General features: G+C 43.8%; 1 protein-coding gene across 5 annotated transcripts in view; it reads left to right on the top strand.

The window, feature by feature from the left end:
- The window catches only part of ARFIP1 (ARF interacting protein 1), a 189,705-nt gene that overhangs the window by 141,686 nt on the left and 26,457 nt on the right, over nt 1–21,562 (top strand). For all 5 annotated transcript variants that reach the window (XM_075347794.1, XM_075347817.1, XM_075347811.1 and 2 more), the window contains one exon: nt 5,029–5,186. In XM_075347794.1, coding sequence (XP_075203909.1) covers nt 5,029–5,186 — 158 coding nt within the window. The remainder of the gene's footprint in view (nt 1–5,028; nt 5,187–21,562) is intronic.

Below are 21,562 nucleotides of genomic sequence, written 5' to 3'. Positions count from 1 at the left end.
AAAAAACAAAACACGGCATTCCAAGAAAAGCACTTGCTACCCACAGTAAAATTTGGTGGAGGTTCCATCATGCTTTGGGGCTGTGTGGCTAATGCCAGCACCGGGAATCTTGTTAAAGTTTAGTGCCGCATGAATTCAACTCAGTATCAGCAGATCGGCTGCAGCAATGCGACCTGACGCCAGCGCTGCGGACAATAACAGACCCTAGGGTAAGTAGCAGAGACTCGGCGGTGACCAGGGGATACCATGTAAAGCACAATTTTTTGTTTTTCTTTTTGTACCTTTTAGACAAACTCCCTCCCAGGAGACGGCTTTTCCGGAGTTCTCATACCTCCTCGTCGCGCTGCTTTGGCCTGTTTTTGGCCTCCAGCATGTTGTCTTACATAACACTTTGTTACTTCCTAATACAGTGTGTTTTCAGCTTTCCAGATCATTTTGTACAGTACACGGAGGAGCACTCCTCAAATCCTTTCCTTAGATAATTTGATGCTGAGGCAAACATGTCAGTCTTTTATTCTTTTCTGGTCTTTCTTGATTTTAGTCACTTTCTTTGATAGCAATTAAATGGGATGAATTTATTGACTTGTTAAACCAGTTTGCAGACTTTACAGTTTTATGGTTTAGTTTTAACCTGTAACAAAAACATTATCGTACAACAAGGAGAGGCTTTTGCTGAGGTGCAGGACATTCTGATTTTGGAGATTTAGCGGCTTTATTTAGGGAGTGTGCTGCAGGAAAGTCAAATTTACACCCTAAACGAGTCATTTTCTGTGACCCCTCTGCCTTCTACTTCCCGGACTGCATTATTGGCATAGTATTTGGCAGAAATGGTAATTAGTCATTATTATTACTAATTTTGGTTACATAGTGCCATCATATTCCGCAGCACATTACACATCATCATTACTGTTGTCATAGGGCCTCAGAATCACAATTCCCTATTTTTTGTGCATAGCGGGAAAGCGTGCACAGTAAAGGTCCAGTCACACTAAGCAACTTACCAGCGATCCCAACAACGATAGGGATCGCTGGTAAGTTGCTAGGAGGTTGCTGGTGAGATGTCACACTGCGACGCTCCAGCGATCCCACCAGCAACCTGACCTGGCAGGGATCGCTGGAGCGTGGCTACACGAGTTGCTGGTGAGCTCACCAGCAACCAGTGACCAGCCCCCAGTCTCCTAGTTACAGCACACATCAGGTTAATTAACCCGATGTGTGCTGCAGCTAAATGTGCACAGAGCAGGGAGCAGCGCACACTGAGCGCTGGCTCCTTGCTCTCCTAGTTACAGCACACATCGGGTTAATTGCCTGATGTGTGCTGCAGCTATCTGTGCACAGAGCAGGAGCCGGCAGCACAGGCAGTGAGAGCGGAGGAGGCTGGTATCAAAGGTAAATATCGGGTAACCAAGGACAGGGCTTCTTGGTTACCCGATGTTTACATTGGTTACCAGCCTCCGCAGAAGCCGGCTCCTGCTGCCTGCACATTTAGTTGTTGCTGTCTCGCTGTCACACACAGCAATCTGTGCTTCACAGCAGGACAGCAACAACTAAAAAATGGCCCAGGACATTCAGCAACAACCAACGACCTCACAGCAGGGGCCAGGTTGTTGCTGGATGTCACACACAGCAACATCGCTAGCAACGTCACAAAAGTTGTTCGTTACCAGCGATGTTGCTAGCGATGTTGCTTAGTGTGACGGGGCCTTAAGACTACGTGCCCACAATCAGGGTTTGCAGCGTTTTGGATGCAGCATGTCTCAGTTGCATCCAAAACGCAGTGTTGTACAGTACAAGTACAGTGGATGGGATTTATAGAAATCGCATGCCCACTGTGCGTGTACGGCCCGCAGCGTAATCGGACCTGCGGTGTGGCATTCCGAGCCACAAGCATGTCAATTCTTTGCTGCGGAGTTCCAAGCGTTCTCTGCAGGGAGCACACAAGCGAGAGACTGCAGCTCCCGAACACTGACCTTGGGCACAAGCATCATTGGTCTCCTGCGGAGGAGACTCGAGGCCCTGCAGGTCAGAATGCAGCGGGTCCTGATCATGGGCACGTGACCGAATACTGCGCTTTAACTAAAAAAAAAAAAAAAGTAGATGTTTTGTTTAGACAAAATCAGCAAATAATCTTTTCTCTTAGAAATATAGCATGGAGTGGTGTGGGGTGTTAACTCACTGATTTTTATTCACTAGTCTGGACTGGCTATCCTCACCCACTGTGTCACTATGGCTGATGTCCTGCTGTTCCTGTCCTGGTTTTGGCATGTTTCTATAGGGATATGAATACTTTACATTGGCCATGTGCATCATCATCCTCCCCGCTGTACCTGCAGCGCCTCTTGTTTTGCTTCCCCTCCATCAGATGATTTATGTGACATTTGAGCGCTCCTTTGATCGTGTATAATTGCTCGCCAGCCCACCCCTTGTTATTGTTCCCATTCAGTGTCTCGCTGTCCGGATGACATCATTGTCTCTGATCTTGCTTTTATATAACAAATGCTCGACATGTATGCGATCTGCCGACTTCATGTTCTATTTTCAGTACAAATGCTAATGCCTTCAATAAATAGCAACATATGTTGAAGTGCGTCTTTTCCTGACACACGAGCCTTGTCTAGCATCTGAGACAGACTATGCATATTAGAGGGTACATGTCATCAGGAAACAGCGTATTGTTTAAATCCAAAGATGTAGTCAACTCCAATAGGTGACAACTGTGACAATGTCTGCATCATTATAGTCAATGGCCCCATCAGTGTGTACATCTGAATCCCGTTTTTCCGAGGTTCGAACACAAGCCCCAACTGATCCGCTGAAAACACAATCTCACCATAGGCTTAGCTGCTGAAAGCTAATCTTTAGGGTATAGTCACACAATGATTTCTATCTGCAGCAAAACCTGCTCTCTTGGCAGTAAAAAAGTTGCTTCCAAAAAGTAGGTTTTGCGGCTTTTTTTTTTTTTTGCTTTTTTTAAGCTGTGTTTTTGGTGTCATTTGTCTATAGTATATGTTTAAATAGTTTTATTCACAAAAGCAACAAAAACATAGCAAAAAAAACCACAAACGCAGTAGTTCTCCATTTCAGGTAAGAAAAAAAAGCAAGTGTATGAGGTTTCTGAAATATCAGATTTTGCTGGTATTGTAAAATGCAGCTTTTTAATCTGTTTAAAACTCATGAAAAAAAATGCAAAAAACCTCTCACAAAAACGTAATATGGGAACGTACCCTTCGTACCCTTACATACTTGTAACAGAAGCTGAGACAAAATGGCATCTCCCATCCCCTATGTACAGAAAATGAAATGAATCCTGCAATCATAAATAATCTTTACTAATCGGTCTTTATTTTATCACTAACTGGTTTTAATTCTTAAAAGAATAATCTTAGTGAATACTTTCGATTTTAAAGACCATGTTTGTGTGCTACAAAAAAATAGAGCACTCGTAAAGTTAAGACGTCTGTGCACACTAAAAGATCACACCAAGCACAAGCAAGGCGCTGGGTACCCATTTGGCGTGGTTGAATACACTATCCCATTTATTTGCTTTCCATCTTTCTTCAGTCTTCGTCAGCTCCTGTAAAGCCAGAGTTGTCAATCAAGACTGAGGAACGCGGAGATGGATGGAAATCCAGTAGGTGGGGAGGTGCACTGAACTGTTTGGCCACACCAAGGGTGCACTAAGCTAATGTGCTTGGTTTGAACCGTCATTCTTTGCTGTCAGAGCTCCCTGCTTCTCATGTTAATAACTTATCCCTAGGCTTGGTCATCAATATTAGATTGGCGGGGGTCCAATATCAGAACCACCACTGAACATCTGTTTTCATTTCCAATAGCAGCCAGATGTGAACAGAGTCAATATAGCACAACGTGATCCGCTGTGTTTTGGCTGTTGCCGAGAACTGCAGCTCTCCTCTTAATGAGATAAATAGGAGAAAGTTGTGGAGAAGCCATACATTTCTCAGATTGGTATATTCCTCTTAAAGGATTTGGGGCCTATAAGCTGCGGCCACCACCACTGGGCTCTTATATACAGCATTCTAACATGCTGTATATAAGAGTTCAGGCCGCTGTGTAGAACATAAAAAACACTTTCTGATGCTCACCTAGGGGATCGGTCGGTGTGCTGCAAACTGGTCAGATGGGCGGCTCAGTTCTCCGGGACCGGTGTCTCCTCTTTCTGCCATCTTAGTCCTCCTTCGTCTGAAGCTGGGGTGCATGACGCATCCTACGTCATGCACATAGGCTGGTATTGAGGTCCTGCGCAGACGCACTACAATACTTTGATCTGCCCTGCTCAGGGCAGATCAAAGTGCGCCTGCTCGGGACTTCAATGCCAGCCTGTGGGCATGACATAGGACACCGTCATGCACCCCGGCTTCAGAAGATGGAAGACAAAGATGGCCGAAAGTGGAGGCACTGGTCCCGGAGAATTGCACCACCCGTCTGACCAGTTTGCATCGCACCGACCCCTAGGTGAGTATTATAATTTTACGTTCTACACAGCGGACTGGGCTCTTATTTACAGCATGTTAGAATGCTGTATATGAGACTACTGGTGGTGGCCGCAGCTTATAGGGCCCAAATCTGGTGACAGGTTCCCTTTATCTCCAGCATATGTGGACTAGTTTTTAATGCAGGCAATAACAATTTCAGGCTCAGTAAAAATGTACTCCTGTGTACAGAGGTTGTTCAGCTAGTCTCTTGCTATCCTCGATCGCAGAGGTTCTCACACCAGGCAGCACCACATTTAGTTTTCTTTAGTAGGGAAACGTCAATGTGATTTCTCTCTTCCTGCACAGTACCCATTAAACGGCCCACCATTGTTTTCATTGAATTCCTGTGGTCTTCCATGTCATATAATGTTTAATTTTGAAAACTGGATTTCTTCCACTGTGGCGCTTACCCTGGCCTAATAGGGGAATTAGGAATTGGTGGTGTAAAGGAAACACAACAGATCAAAGTTATATTATTAATTGTTGTCTTTAGTATTACTATTTTTGTGACATTCTACTTCTTGATGTAATCTAGGAGGAATTCGGCTACAACGCAGATACTCAGAAACTTCTCGCAAAGAATGGAGAAACTCTTCTGGGGGCCATCAACTTTTTTATTTCCAGTGTAAATACACTAGTAAACAAGACAATTGAAGATACCCTTATTACTGTCAAACAGTATGAGACGGCCAGGTAATTATATGAATAGGTTGGGGGTTATTTCCCTTCAAAGTTAAAATTTAATTCATGTCAAATAATAAATATCTTTTACCCCTCACAATTTTAAGGAACATCTATAAAACCTGAATTATAGAGAGTAAACACCTGACACAAACAGACCTTAACATTGTATTTTGTCATAATGGTTAAAATCTGACTTACAGTGGTTGTCCATCTTTTGTTACATATACACACACACACATTATATTTTTATCTTTATTTCTAGAATGCTAACTTGCTCCTCGGCGCTTTACAATTCAGGGGTTCATATACAAACGAGCAGAAGTAACAGTTATAGAAGATACAATAATTAAGGCAAGAATAAAGACAACCCTGCTCATAAGAGCTTACAGTCTACAATGGGGTGAGGTGGGGGTGACAAGGTTCGAGTGCTTATTTATGACGGTCCAGCCATCTCAAAGAAATGGGGGATAAATAAAGGCTTCATGAGCCAATCATCAGCCAATCTTTGTAATGCTTTTGGGTGCAGTGGAGTTTAAGGGAGAATTAGGTTCTTAGAAATGGTAGAGGTTATATGAATTGACCTCGATTAGGGTGGGTGATAAGCCACCCTAAAAATTTAAGGAGTGTCTGAAGCTGTGCAAATTGTGGATCATCCTAGTTCCTTGGGATTGGTGCAGCCCGGGAGAAGTCTTGGAGCTGGGAGTGGGAGGTTCAGATTAGTGTGGATGTTAGTTGAAAGTCGTTTGTGTAGCGTAGAGATCGAGTAGGGTGATAAACAGAGATAAGGGTGGAGATGTAGGGGGTGCCGTGCTGTGGAGAGCTTTGTGGGTGAGCACAAGCAATATAAATTGGATTTTATAATGTGTGGGCAACCAGTGCAATGACTGGCACAGAAAGGAAGCATACGAATAACTATTAGCCAAATAGGTGACCCTAGCTGCAGCATTAAGGATGGACTGGAGAGTGGAAAGTCTAGTGAGGGGTAGGCCAATTAAGAGAATTAGGCTCTGTGCCCACGTAGCATATTTTCATGCAGTTATGCTGCGATCTGCACCGCAGCGTTAACTGCCTGCGTCCCCAGCACAATCTATGAAGATTGTGCCTAATCCATGCCCACGTGGCGTATTAAAACGCAGCACTTCGGCTGCTGCCAAATCGCTGCGTTCTAAGAAGTGACATGTCACTTCTTTTGTGCGCTTTGCATGCAGCTCCCACTCTATGGCAGATGCTGCATCCAGAGCGTATGAAATCGGCAGTCACTGAAGCTTCAGAACGGAGCTTTTCAGCTGCGCTCTGAAGCGCACATGCAGTGATGTTACGCTGCTGTGCAGAGCGCACACACGTGGGCACATAGCCTTACAGTAATCAAAGCAGGAATGGATCAGGGCCACAGTGAGTGTTTTTGAAGTTTCCATGGTGAGAAAGGGGCAGATTCTAGAGATCTTCAGTTGCAAGCAACAAGAGTGGATGAGAGATTCTATATAGGAGGTGAAGGAGAGGTCAGTGTCAAGCATAGCACCCAGACAGCTAGCCTGCTGCCTACGGGTTATCATGGTGCCGCACACAGAGAGGTAGCTTTCAGGTTTAGGGAGGTTAGTAGAAGGGGGTAGAAGTAGTTCAGTTTTGGAAAAGTTAAGTGTCGGAAGGAGAGCAGACATGATGTTTGAAACTGTGGACAGACAATCACTGGTGTTCTGTAGTACAGCGGTTGTTAGGTCAGGGGATGAAGTGTATAATTGTGTGTCATCCTAATAAAGATGATACTGGAAGCCAAATTTACTGATGGGGCTGTCCAACTGGGGCACTGTAGAGAGAGAATAGAGAGGGAAGGGAAGAGGTTCAAGGACTGAGCCTTGAGGAGAAGAGGATGTGGAGCCAGCAAATGGTACACTGGAACAGTGGTCAGAAAGATAGGAAGAAAACCAGAATGTGTGTGTGTGTGTGTGTGTGTGTGTGTGTGTGTGTGTGTGTGTGTGTGTGTATATGTTTGTACAATTCTGCTGAGAGGTACACTTTCACCAAGCGACAGTCGGTCCGCTATGGCGTTCTGGTGGGAGTTTGCAACTCTTGTCATCTGCTGGTTTTTATTTAAGCGATTTTCAGCTGATTTATGACCACAGACCACACCAACGATTAACGTACAATAATGGAAACAGTAGGGTTGGATAAAACAAACTGAATTACATTTTTAAGGAAACCCATTTGTAAAACCTATTGTTTTTAGCACAAATAAATGAATTTAAGAAAAAAAAAATGTTTCCAAAGGTGGAAAACACCTTTAGGCAAGTTGTTTAACAACCCCCTCGATAAAACTTCTGGATGTACAGAAGTCTTAGGGGTACTTTGCACGCTGCGACATCGTTAGCATCGGCTAGCGATCCCGAGCGCGATAGCACCTGCCCCAGTCGCACATGTGATATCTTGTGATAGCTGCCGTAGCGAACATTATCGCTACGGCAGCTTCACACGCACATATCTGCCCTGCGACGTCGCTCTGGCCGGCGACCCGTCTCCTTCCTAAGGGGGCGGGTCGTGCGGCGTCACAGCAACGTCACACGGCAGGCGGCCAATAGAAGGTGAGGGGCGGAGATGAGCGAGATGTAAACATCCCGCCCACCTCCTGCCTTCCACATAGCCGGTGGAGGCAGGTAAGGAGATGTTCCTCACTCCTGTGTTGTCACACACAGCAATGTGTGCTGCCGCAGGAACGACGAACAACATCGTGCGACATTATGAAAATGACTGACGCTACACAGATCACCGATTTTCGACGCTTTTGCGATCGTTTATCGGCGCATCTAGGCTTTACACGTTGCGATGTCGTTACCGGCGCCGGATGTGCATCACTTTCGATGTGACCCCGACGATATTGCAGTAGCGATGTCGCAGTGTGCAAAGTACCCCTTAGGCTCTGTGTGCACATTGCCTTTTTTTGTGACCACAAAGATGCAGCATTTTTGGCCGCACAAAAACGCACCTGCGGTAAAAACTCATCCAAAAAACGCATGCGTTTTTGTGCATTTTTTCTGCGTTTTTGTTGCTGCGTTTTTTTCCAATGCATTGCATGGGTGAAAAACGCTGGCAAAAACGCAGAAAGAAAATGAACTCATAGACTTTGCTGGGGAACCAAAGTCATGCAGTTTTTAGACCAAAAACGCACCCGAAAAACACACAAAAACGCACTTAGCCTTAATGTCACTTTTTCTTATGTCTACATGCATGCGCGTATATTCACCAGAACTGAAGTGACCAAAATCTGTTTAATCTAGAGGCCATTAATCAAGGAAACTAATGTATTGGTAATTCTCAAGGGGTGATTGCATTAAACTTCTCATAGCTGGAAAAAAAAAGCTCCCCTACCCTAAATGAAAAAACACACACATACTCAACCATTGATAAAGAAAGGTTTGTGTATCGCCTCCTGGGGTCACTGGAAGGCTAGTAAGGGGGAAAGATGACATGTTGTGATCAATCTCCTTGATGTCACTTGTAGCTTGCGCCTTTTTGGTTCTGACAGGGTTGAAGGATAAGTTACAGATGGTCACTATAGAGAGATTCTGGGGACAGCATGCCCCCTTCTGCAGTGCCTGGAGGCCATGTATGTATTCAGTGACTATGGATATATATATAGATATATAATATGATAATGTGGAGGTCATCTACATGAGGTCTCCATGACTATACTGCACCTTAACAAAATTAGAGCAGGAAATGTCAGACGATTCTCTCTACAGCTTTGGGTTGTAGTGTCAAGCAATCATAACTCAGCACAGCAGAGTATTACAACTCCTCCAAAATTACTAAATGGTAAATAGCCAAGCATAAGATAATTTACATTACCCTTAAGTACATGGATATTAACTACCCCCTCCCTTAATAGAAATTCATCCTATCCCACTGACATAAATGAGCATTTGAAATACAAAATGGAAAAGACTGTAGGTAAGCGCTAACATGGCTGCTGAGACACAGTTAATGAATGTAATTATGGGTTTTGTTTTGGGTTGTTTTGGGGGTTTTTTTTTCCAGAGACTGACAAAATGTAGTGTATCTGCTTGGTTATCCCAAAGATCCCATTTCAAGCAGACTTACCCATGTATGTCCCTAGAAAGGTGCACTGGGGTGCCTACTGTACCTATAGATGTGACGCTTGCTATGTCATCATGCCTACAGTCCTCCAATATATTGCCCTAATTTTGCGAATGGCTACTTTCCCAGGGGAAAAATATATTATCCATAGTCAGGTGCTTTCCACCTTTTGAAAGGAATACATTCACATGTACAAGAATTGCTATTGTTTTTTTACCTTTTTGGATTTTCATAGAGAAAATCCACAATCGGAATACAGCAGAGGTCATGTGAATGTGAATGAGGTTTAAGCAAATCTCATCCTCATGCGGTGGACATATAAATTAACCTATACTGTAGGTTGTGCTTTCAGTACTCATGCAGGTAATATGTTTTCAGTTTGTTGTGGATTTTTTTTGCTGTAAAGTTTAATGAGGATGTCACAATCTGCAACAAAGTCCAAAATCCCATAATTGGATGAACATTGGAGCTGCATGAAGATCCTCAAGTCCAGAATAAAGAAAAAAAGTACAACTTGGTTTAATGTAAAAGAATATCCACACTCTCCCTCCCGTTGTAGCTCTTCGCTGGCCCGTTGTAGCTCTTCGCTGGCCCGTTGTAGCTCTTCGCTGGCCCGTTGTAGCTCTTCGCTGGCCCGTTGTAGCTCTTCGCTGGCCCGTTGTAGCTCTTCGCTGGCCCGTTGTAGCTCTTCGCTGGCCCGTTGTAGCTCTTCGCTGGCCCGTTGTAGCTCTTCGCTGGCCCGTTGTAGCTCTTCGCTGGCCCGTTGTAGCTCTTCGCTGGCCCGTTGTAGCTCTTCGCTGGCCCGTTGTAGCTCTTCGCTGGCCCGTTGTAGCTCTTCGCTGGCCCGTTGTAGCTCTTCGCTGGCCCGTTGTAGCTCTTCGCTGGCCCGTTGTAGCTCTTCGCTGGCCCGTTGTAGCTCTTCGCTGGCCCTTTGCCTTCCTCTTTACGTTAACCCCTCTTTTCCACAACTGCAAGTCTACACCAAAACCTGCATGGTTTCCTGCGGAGTTGTTACTGCTGACTTCTCTGCAGCTTCCTTGAGATTTGCACTTCTATTTTTTCTTTACATGTGAGCATACCCACAGTTCGGGTCTGTTTAGACACACGGACTGATATACGGCAGTAGATGGCAGCAAACAGTAACCCTTTCCAATTGGCGGTCATCTAATAGCTTGTATGTACAGGCAGACCACAGTAATCTATGCACAATAAGTGATCTATACTCGCTCAGTGCATGTACAGTGCTGGCCAAAAGTATTGGCACCCCTGCAATTCTGTCAGATAATACTCAGTTTCTTCTTGAAAATGATTGCAGTCACAAATTCTTTGGTGTTATCTTCATTTAATTTGTCTTCAATGGAAAAAAAAAATTGTCATAAAGCCAAATTGGATATAATTCCACACCAAACATAAAAAGGGGGGTGGAAAAAAGTATTGGCACTGTTTGAAAAATCATGTGATGCTTGTCTAATTTGTGTAATTAACAGCACCTGTAACTTACCTGTAGCACCTAACAGGTGTTGGCAATAACTAAATCACACTTGCAGCCAGTTGACATGGATTAAAGTTGACTCAACCTCTGTCCTGTGTCCTTGTGTGTACCACATTGAGCATGGAGAAAAGAAAGAAGACCAAAGAACTGTCTGAGGACTTGAGAATCCAAATTGTGAGGAAGCTTGAGCAATCTCAAGGCTACAAGTCCATCTCCAAAGACCTGAAAGTTCCTGTGTCTACGGTGCGCAGTGTCATCAAGAAGTTTAAAACCCATGGCACTGTGGCTAACCTCCCTAGATGTGGAAGGAAAAGAAAAATTGACGAGAGATTACAACGCAAGATTGTGCGGATGTTGGATAAAAAACCTCGACTAACATGCAAACAAGTTCAAGCTGCCCTGCAGTCCGAGGGTACAACAGTGTCAACCCGTACTATCCGTTGGCGTCTGAATGAAAAGGGACTGTATGGTAGGATACCCAGGAAGACCGCACTTCTTACCCCGAGACATAAAAAAGCCAGGCTGGAGTTTGCCAAAACTTACCTGAGAGAACCTAAAATGTTATGAAGAATGTTCTCTGGCCAGATGAGACAAAAGTAGAGCTTTTTGGGAAAAGCCATCAACAGAGTTTACAGGAGAAAAAAAAGAGGCATTCAAAGAAAAGAACACGGTCCTTACAGTCAAACATGGCGGAGGTTCCCTGATGTTTTGGGGTTGCTTTGCTGCCTCTGGCACTGGACTGCTTGACCGTGTGCATGGCATTATGAAGTCTGAAGACTACCAACACATTTTGCAGCATAATGTAGGGCCCAGTGTGAGAAAGCTGGGTCTTCCTCAGAGGTCATGGGTCTTCCCGCAGGACAATGACCCAAAACACACTTCAAAAAGCACTAGAAAATGGTTTGAGAGAAAGCACTGGAGACTACTAAAGTGGCCAGCAATGAGTCCAGACCTGAATCCCATAGAACACCTGTGGAGAGATCTCAAAATGGCAGTTTGTAGAAGGCCCCCTTCAAATCTCAGGGAACTGGAGCAGTTTTCCAAAGAAGAATGGTCTAAAATTCCAGCAGAGCATTGTAAGAAACTCATTGATGGTAACCGGAAGCGGATGATCGCAGTTATTTTGGCTAAAGGTTGTGCAACCAAGTATTAGGCTAAGGGTGCCAATACTTTTGTGTGGCCCATTTTTGGAGTTGTGTGAAATGAACAATGATTTGATTTTTGTTTCATTCTCTTTTGTGTTTTTTTTATTGCAAGCAAAATAAATGAAGATAATAATACCAAAGAATTTGTGATTGCAATCATTTTCAGGAAGAAACTGAGTATTATCTGACAGAATTGCAGGGGTGCCAATACTTCTGGCCAGCACTGTAGGCAGCCATTGGTCTCGGCAGTGCGAGTCCTGATCTTTTGCGCTGTGCTTAAATGGTGCTTTGCTCGTTCATCGGATTATCGGCAGCCTGTTCACACTGAAGGGTCATCATGAAACAAGCGTTCTTTACAATTCTTTACAGTTATATTTCAGTGTAAATTGAGCGTAAACTTCTAGGTTCAGGCAGCACTTCTGGTTTATGTAGTGATGTTTGTACAACGCCACAGTTTATTTTCACTATGTTGTAGTGTACAATCGTTTTATGGCAGATCATTTGCATTGAATTGTTGTTGGTGGCACCAGCCCTACCGATGTATACTGTAATTGCACATTATGAAATGTTTTATACGATCAGATAATTGTTGTTATGTTCTGTAAAACTCCGAGACTGCACATGTCCGTTCTTGAATAATTCTGTGCAGTTGATGCGTCTATTAATCCTGGGATCATGTTGAGCAGGATGTAGAAACCTTGTATTGTCATACTGTTAACTAGACCCAATGAAGGAATATATTTAGAGGGGTGCTCACGGCTATGTGCAGATTGCTGCTTGCCTTGAAATCACTGTAACCATCTTGTCCTCCCGGACACACTTACAGGATATGGTTTAAGCAGCAGAAATATTACCTGCCTCCTTATTATAAAGTGTGAGCAGTAACAGTGATCACATAATACTTAATTATTTAGGGTCCATTTAAAGGGCTTGTCCCTCGAAAAAAGTACATTTTAGTCAATAGATTTTAGAATAAAAATAGTTCCACAATTGGATGTATTAAAAAAAAAAAAAAAAAGTATTCCTTTTCTGAGATCTTATAAATGTGTTCCTGCTATGTACTGTGTAATGGCCGTGTCTGACCGTACATAGCACAGCATTTGGGCCGGGGGACACACGAAAGAGTATACAGACAGGACAACATGGGATTGCTGTAAGGTAAAACCTTTCCCGGCCTGTTTTTAAGCAGGCAGTGAAATGTTTTAAGCTGGTGTCACACTAAACGACAGCGACAACGACGTCGCTGTTACGTCACCATTTTCGGTGACGTAACAGCGACCTTGTAAGTCGCTGTTATGATCGCTGCTTAGCTGTCAAACACAGCAGAAGCAGCGATCATAAGGTCGCTGTGCTACATGTTCAGAGAGCAGGGAGCCGCGCTTAGCGCTGGCTCCTTGCTCTCCTGCAGCACACATCGGGTTAATTAACCCGATGTGTGCTGCAGCTACATGTCACAGTTCAGAGAGCAGGGAGCCGCGCTTAGCGCTGGCTCCTTGCTCTCCTGCAGCACACATCGGGTTAATTACCCGATGCATACTGCAGCCACATGTCACAGTGCAGGAGCCGGCACTAGCAGCAAGAGCGGAGGCTGGTAACCAGCGTAAACATCGGGTAACCAGGGAAAGGTCTTCCCTTGGTTACCCGATGTTTACGCTGGTTACAGCTTACCGCAGATGCCAGTGCCGGCTCCTGCTCGCTTCATTTCGTCGCTCTCTCGCTGTCACACACAGCGATGTGTGTGTCACAGCGGGAGAGTGACGACCAAAAAATGAAGCTGGACATTCAGCAACGACCGGCGACCTCACAGCAGGGGCCAGGTCGTTGCTGGATGTCACACACTGCGACAGCGACGGGACGTCGCTGCAACGTCACAGAAAATGGTGACGTAGCAGCGACGTCGTTGTCGTCGTCGTTATGTGTGACACCAGCTTTAGGTTTTAGATCCCAGTAACAACCTGGTATTTATCTATTTGTTCTTACATTCTTCATATTTGCATTGACAAGACTGGCTTAGTTCACCATCTGTAATTCACATGGTCAGTAACAATGCCTGATACAAGATAGTTACTAACTACAAGCCAGTGTGTGTGCATGCATGTGTCTATACACTGAAAGCAGAGAAGTAGATCTCCTGCACTGTAGTCTTGTTCTGTATTATACTTTATATCAAACTAAAGACATTTGCCATCATAATAAATACTCAGATAAGTAGGAGATTTAACCCCTTCATGAGTTTTGACATACATGTACGAAAAAAGTAGTGTCCCTGCCTTTCATGCAGGTTCACAAACCGAGCCCGCATCTTTCTCTATACCTGTGGCTGTTCTGATCAGCCAGCATGTGCCTCCAATATCTGCAGGTGGATCGGAGCTCCGCCCATGGCTGTTAACCATTTAAATCCCACTGTCAATCTCGGACAGCCATAATTAACACACTGTGGAGTGCGTCATTCCTCTTGTCCGTCGGCGCACTCTTGACGTGACCACGGCGCGTCGATGGCTTGTCATAAGTCAAGGGTCTGCTGATGACCCCTGTGCCTGTCATTATGCTTCTCCGTAAATAGTGTCCCGTGGCCAGGGTTCATAGGTTGTGATTTCTGCTATTCATAGCTGTGCTCTAGAGCTAGAACCTCATGGTTCCCTCCATGAACTGTAGCTCCCCACAGCTGGCAGCACTTATGCAGCCCCAAACAATGACACTCCCACCACCGTGCTTAACTGTAGACAAGACACACTTGTCTTTGTACTCCTCAACTGGCTGCGGACACACACAGTTGACGCCGTCTGAACCAAATAAGTTTATTTTGGTCTCATCAGACCACAGGACATGGTGTCCTTGGTCTGCTTGTCTTCAGAAAATTGTTTACCAGCTTTCTTGTGCATGATATTTAGAAGAGGCTTCCTTCTGGGACAACAGCCATGCAGACCAATTTGATGCAGACTGTGGCATAAGGTCTGAGCACAAACAGTTTATTTTGAAAAGACAAGCTCTGGATATGTTGCGGAGCATGTGGACTTAATTTGTTTGGTTGACCATGGCAAGGCCCATTCTTACTGGAACCTGTCTGGTCTTGGCCACTGTGCTGCAGCACAGTTTCAGGGTGTTGGCAATCTTATAGCCTAGGCCAGTATTCCCCAAATCCAGTCTTCAGGGCACACGAACAGTGCATGTTTTCATGATTTCCTTAAGATTGCACAGGTGTTGAAATTCTCACCTGTGCACGTGATTAAACTTTCGCCTGTGCAATACTAAGGAAATCCTGAAAATACGCACTGTCTGTGTGCCTTGAGGATTGGAGTTGGGAAACACTGAATCATCTTTATGTAGAACAACAATTCTTTTTTTTTTTTTTTTTTTTTTTTTTACAGATCCTTAAGGAATTTTTTGCCATGAGTACCAAGTTGAACTTCCAGTGACCAGTATGAGTGTGTGAGCGATAACATCACATTTAACACACCTGCTCCCCATTCTCACCTGAGACCTTATAGCACTAATGAGTGACACAATATTGGGGTGGTAAAATGGATGATTGGGCACAATTTGTCCATTTTCATTTAAGGGTGTACTCACTTTTATCATGCGATTCCATGCGCAACTTGTGTCTCTGTATGGCTTTACAGTTGTATTTGTTGGAGGAATCCTTTGTTGGTGCGTCTTCACCCACCTATGCCTCCCGCGTATTCTGCAATTTACTGCTGTGTGAATTTACCTAGATCTCTACTATATCCAGTTCTAATTTGTTTATAACTTTAGCATTTAGGGCATTTGGTAAACAGTATGCATCAATAGCATCTCTAGGTGGAGTGTATGCTTACATTAATAGTGAATTTGCTGAAAGGGCTATGATTCAGGTGCCATTTTTAGAATCAGCAATAACTTGACTGTGAATCAAATTGCTTAATTTAATCCTTGTGTATGGCTGTCAGCCCTTCAGTAATTATGCACTGTCTGTGCTGGGCGTGAATTTTAATAGAAGTGCTAAGACTGGGCATGTCCTGGATGAGAAGTGTTCTTCATTTATTGGACTGCTGTCAAATTTCAGTGTAAACAGGAAGCAATCATATATTAGTCTTCCTTACATTACAGTAATTAGATTTCCTGAGTTTTCTTCCACATCAGTTTTAAAATTTCATATTTATGGTGAAGGAGAAGTAACTTCGCTTGGGGATCTTTGTCTGTAACGTGGCTGTTTTTATTTATAGCAAGAAAGCAAATAAAGGCAGTAAAGATTAAGCCAAAGAGACCCATAGCCAAAGAGTCAACATTTTTAAAACATATTCTTCAATTACATACATGGTAAGAAACTCAAATGATAATATTAATCCCCTCAAAAATAGTCTGGATGGCAGAGAATGAGGGATGGGCCAATCTACTAAACGCCTTTTTTCTCTCCAGCATTTATACAAGAAAATCACATGACAGATTACATGATCAGTTATACCATCAATTCTCCATTAGGCTACTGTCACACTTCAGTAGTTTCAAATCCGCCAGGTCCGTCGTTGCGACTGAACGATGGATCCGTCGTTTTTTTACCTGTCAACTGATGCAACAAATGAGTTATTTCACAGGATTCTGTTCACTGGAATCCTGTGAAAAAACTGATCCGTCATGATCAGTTTGTTTTTGAGACAGCCCAATGAGAGTGCCAGACATGCTGGGCATTCTCAGGAGAACATGAGGGAATCCAGCGCTGGATTCCGTCGTGTGACGGATTACGACGGAATCCTGTACCATAGACAACCATTATACCTCTTGACGGATTGCGACGGAATCCTGCGCAGTGCGTTTTTTTGACAGTCCAAAAACCGTAAGGCTAAGTTCACATTTCCATTGTTTTGCATCAGTCACATGCGTCGCTTGACGCATGAGACTGATGCGCTCTACAACGGATGACAAAGAACAGAATTCTTCGTCGGACACTGTTGTGTGCGGGAGGCGGAGCGTGAGGGGGCGGAGTTCGGGGTGGGTGGAGCCGAGCGGGGCCGTGGCACCGAGGGCGTCGGTGCCGCGGGGACTGCAGGGCTGGGGACGTGTGTGTGTGTGTGTGTTTACATACTGAGTGCGGGAGGGGGCGGAGCCGAGCGGGGAAGTGTCAGGCTCCCTGCACAGCCAGGGTAAATATCGGGTATAAGAAAGCACTTTTTGCTTGGTTACCTGATATTTATCTTGGTTACCAGCATACACCGCTTAGCGCTGGCTCCCTGCACACGTAACCAGTGTAAATATCGGGTAACTAACCAAAGCGCATTGCTTGGTTACCCGATGTGTATCCTGGTTACGGGTGCAGGGAGCCAGAGAGCGCATGCGCAGCAAAATCCTACGGATTGTGCTGCTCAAAAACGTTACAGGCTGTGTTGCTCCCGCCCGGCGGTCAGTTAAAAAACGACTGACCGTGATGCAGCGGATGCAACGCAGCATCATCAGTCGCAATCCGTCACTAATAGAAGTCTATGGGGAAAAACTGGATTCCTGCAAAATATTGCCAGTCATTCCACGACTGATCCGTCGGGTGGGGGATGCAACATAAGGCCATCAGTCACAATCCGTCGTTAATACAAGTCTATGGGGGAAAGAACTGAATACTGCAAAATATTTTGCAGAATATCGTATTTTCCAAAGGAAATGGATTGTGACTGATGGAAAAAAACTGAAGTGTTAAAGTAGCCATAAATGATACCTGTGTAGCCCCGCAAGAAGTACGACGACACCTCATTAACGCAGATAAATCCCCGGGCCCAGATGGAATACACCCCTGAATAGAGATGGGGGAACCCCATTTGGGACCGGATTTGAATCCGATTATTTGCCCGGCTGCCAAACCCTATATAAGTCTATGGGGACTCGATCAGTGTTCTGTAAAATGGTGATAGAAAGGGCTAGGGGGATTAGAGCAGGAGTGTTATACTTAGTCTCCCGCGTGGCTGTAACACTATTTCCTGGTCCACTCATTAATTCTCATAAATATTCACTGCTTCCCCCGCCCACCGGCAGTCCTGCATTGTGATTGGTTACAGTCATAATGCGCCCTCATTCTGTGTGACTTCGCCTCTGATTGTTTGGAATTGCACACAGTCTGTGTCCATATAGTGTAAAAATAAATACATTGGCATAGGGTCCCCTCAATTTGGGATATCCAGCGCACATAAAGCATACGGCTGCAGCTCCCCGCCGTGTGCTTATCTTGGCTGGGTATCAAAATGACAGGGACCCTATGTGTTTTGTTTTTTTTTTAATTTAAATACATTTTTAAAAAAACAGCGTTCGGTCCAGTTTCCCCACCCCATCCTCACTTTCCCAATTTTGATACCCAGTCATGATAATGCTGACTGCTTGGGGATGGTATTCTCCAGATTTCAAGGCCCTGCGTTATTGGACCCCCCCCCGCCTAAAAATAATTTGCGGCTGCCCAGAACTGTCACACACGTTAGATGTGGTAATTCCGGTACTTTACCCTGCTCATCCTGATTGCCTAGTACCTTAGCAAGCGGGGTAATATAGGGGGTTAATGACAGCTCACAGCTGCAACGAAGCCCTAGATTAGTAATGGAAGGCCTCTTAGACCTCCCCCCATCCACCCATTTCTAGTATTGTAAGTGAAAAGAAATAAACTCTAAACACCGAAAAAATCCTTTATTTGAAATAAAATCGAAAAAAAAACACCCTCTTTCTCCAATTTTTAGGAACTGGGAGTTTGGCGTTAATATGTAATCCTCACGAGGTTCCACGCTGATACCGGCTCTGCTGCATACTGAAAATGTGACTGCCCACTGCGGCTTCAGGCAGAGACTGAGCCACAGCTGTGATTGGTGACGTCACTTAGTTAATCTGTGGTCACAGCTGCAGGATACCAAGGTACCCCACCTGTGACCGCACGTAAACTGACCTCAGTGACCTCACCTCAGTTGAACTCATTCAGTTCATTGAGATTTACATCTCCTGGCAGAAAACCATGGGATTGCCAGGATATAGAGATATGGTGCTGAAATTTATACACCAAATTCCTGCACCAAATCTGCATCTTCTGGCTTAAAAACACCTCTAAATGCGATGCCGGGTTGATGCGTTTCTTTTTCCAGAAGGTGCAGATTTAGTGCATGAATTCGGTGTATAAACTTCAGCATCAAATCTACATCTCCTAGCAGAAAGTCGCATCAAATCGCATCGTGTGTTGATGCAGTTATTTTTTGCTAGGATATGCATATTTGGTGCAGGAATTTAATGTATAAATTTCAACACCAAATCTGCAACTCTTGGTAAAAATAAAAGGACAAAAAACGCACTGTTTTGACGCCGTTACGGTGCAGTTTTCTGGCAGTATATGCAAATTTGGTACAGAAATCTGGTGCAGACATAGCACCAAATTTGCATCTCCTGGCAGAAAACCAAGGTTTTTAATCCTTTTCCCAACAGGCATTGTCCATGTACAGCGGGTAAATGGATTGGGTTCATGGGTTGAGTTAGCCCTATACTGAACAAGTAATGGCTGTGTATTAGTCAGGATCTGCTGGTAACAATTAACCTTTTAAATCCCTGTGTCAACTGGTCAGTGTCAAAACCTGACAAAATTGTCAAAATTGACAAACGGAATTAACACGTGTCGGTGTGGGGCCACGCCCTTGACATGGTCGCTGATGGGTTGCTGTAACAGCAAGGGGTCTGTTGAAGACCTCCATGTTTGTCATAGCAGTTCTTCTTTGAAACCCTGCCTGTGGCTTCAAAGGAGACTGTGATTTTCACCATATGCAGCAATGCTGTGGAATTGCTGTATATAGCTCAGGTGATCAGACGATCTGGGCTTCAAATTCCCTAACGGACTATTCGAAACAGCAAAAAAAATGTGTTAAACTATGAAAAAAATAAATGTAAACACATACAAGTTCAAAACACCCCCCTTCAGAAAAGTCTGATCTGTCAAAATCTAAAAATAATTAATCCTACCAGTAAACACTGTAAAAAAAAATTGTTGTGCTTCAAATTTATTTTTTTTAAGGTTTTTTTTTTTTTCTTAGGTCACAGCAATGCCACAAAAAATGCGATAACAAGCTATCAAAATATTATATCATATATTTCAAAATGGTACAGATAAAATCGTCATCTTACCCCAAAAAAGTAAGTCCTCATACGACTTCATTGACCCAAAAAAGAAAACTTTACAGATCTTGGAAAATGATGACACATCCCTCCAAATTTTAAGGCTAAATGTCTGATTTTCTTTTTTTCCCCACTAGGAAAAAAAGTTTTGCTGCCCCCCCCCTCCCCCCCCTCGTCCAATTTCTCACAATTTGGATTTTTTTTTTCCTCTTGTTTTTCCCAGTACACTATGTAGTAAAATGCATACTGTCATTCAAAAGTTCCTCTTCCATAAAAAGAAACCAAAAACTTGCCCTCATATGTCTATGTGGATAGAAAAAGAAAGGTATGTTTTGGGAAGAAGAGGTGGGAAAAAAGAAAAAAACAAAAATGAAATTTGGCCCTGTTGTGAAGAGAATAAATAAATGGGTGAACTGCAAAATCAAGATAGGTTATTAAATTTGAGGTTATTCAGGAACAGTACAGAGATTTTACATCTAGGACTTTGACAGGGACAAGGCTGCATCCACTACATATAGAGGAAAGAAGGCTCAATCATAATCACAGATGGATATTCTTTACTGTAAGAGTAGTGAGACTATGTGGAACTCTGCCACATGATGTTGTATTGGTTAATTCATTACTAGAATTCAAGGAGGGCCTGCATGCCTTTCTTGTAAAATATAACACTACAGGTGATTGGGCGTTAATTGAGGGAACTAGTCCCATTGCTGTAGGGCAGTAGCAAAGGATTTTTTTCCCCTAATATGGAGCTTACTATTTTCCCTATGAGGTTTTTGCCTTCCTTTTGTATCAACATATTAAGTCTACCTTCAGCCATAAAAACTATGAAAATCAGTGCTCTGAAATACAGCAGACAAGTTGCATAGAGGTTTGTCGTGCAACTTTTCGGAGAACTTCTGTTGCAGGACGTGACACCGTGTATCCCCAGCCTTAATTATCGCTTTAATGCCAGTGTGCAGGACAATTTTTATTGGGAAAGAACCATTGACTGCCAGTACTCCTCTAACTCTGAGCATTTTCTAGCTGCCACCATAGCATTGTAAGTTGGACATTTGGTCTGATAGTGCAGTGTGTGGTTTTGGTCCTCCGCATCAGCTGAGGAGACGTCTATACAAAAATAGCTCAGGGATCTACTAAAACCACGCGCAGTATAAAAAAAAAAAAAAAAAATTCACAGGTGCACCAGACATCTATATTTAATTTTTTTTATTTTTTTTTACCGAGTTCATAAAACTTCCATATTGTGCAAACATCACATACAGTGAGAGCAACATTTCGACCACAAATTTGTGTGTCAAGCACTAGCTTTATGTTGCGAACAATAAATGCAATCTGGTGCATTTATGTCCCTCTCTCATGCTTTATAATACATTTAATGCATCTTTGGTACTTTTATCGAACAATTATTTTGGGTTGGCTCTTAGATCAGTTTTTTGTTAGTCCCCTCACCCTTTTTGTGTGTTACTCCCCTCGTTTTTGATCTCCTTTGCTGAAAACGCCCATTGAGCCATGAATGTGCAGGTCCATTCTTCGGTAACTCCAATGTGAGAAGACCTTTCTAT

This window comes from Anomaloglossus baeobatrachus, chromosome 1 (genome assembly GCF_048569485.1).
Source record: "Anomaloglossus baeobatrachus isolate aAnoBae1 chromosome 1, aAnoBae1.hap1, whole genome shotgun sequence".
Classification (NCBI taxonomy): domain Eukaryota; kingdom Metazoa; phylum Chordata; class Amphibia; order Anura; family Aromobatidae; genus Anomaloglossus; species Anomaloglossus baeobatrachus.
This window is presented reverse-complemented; position numbering and strand designations above follow the sequence as displayed.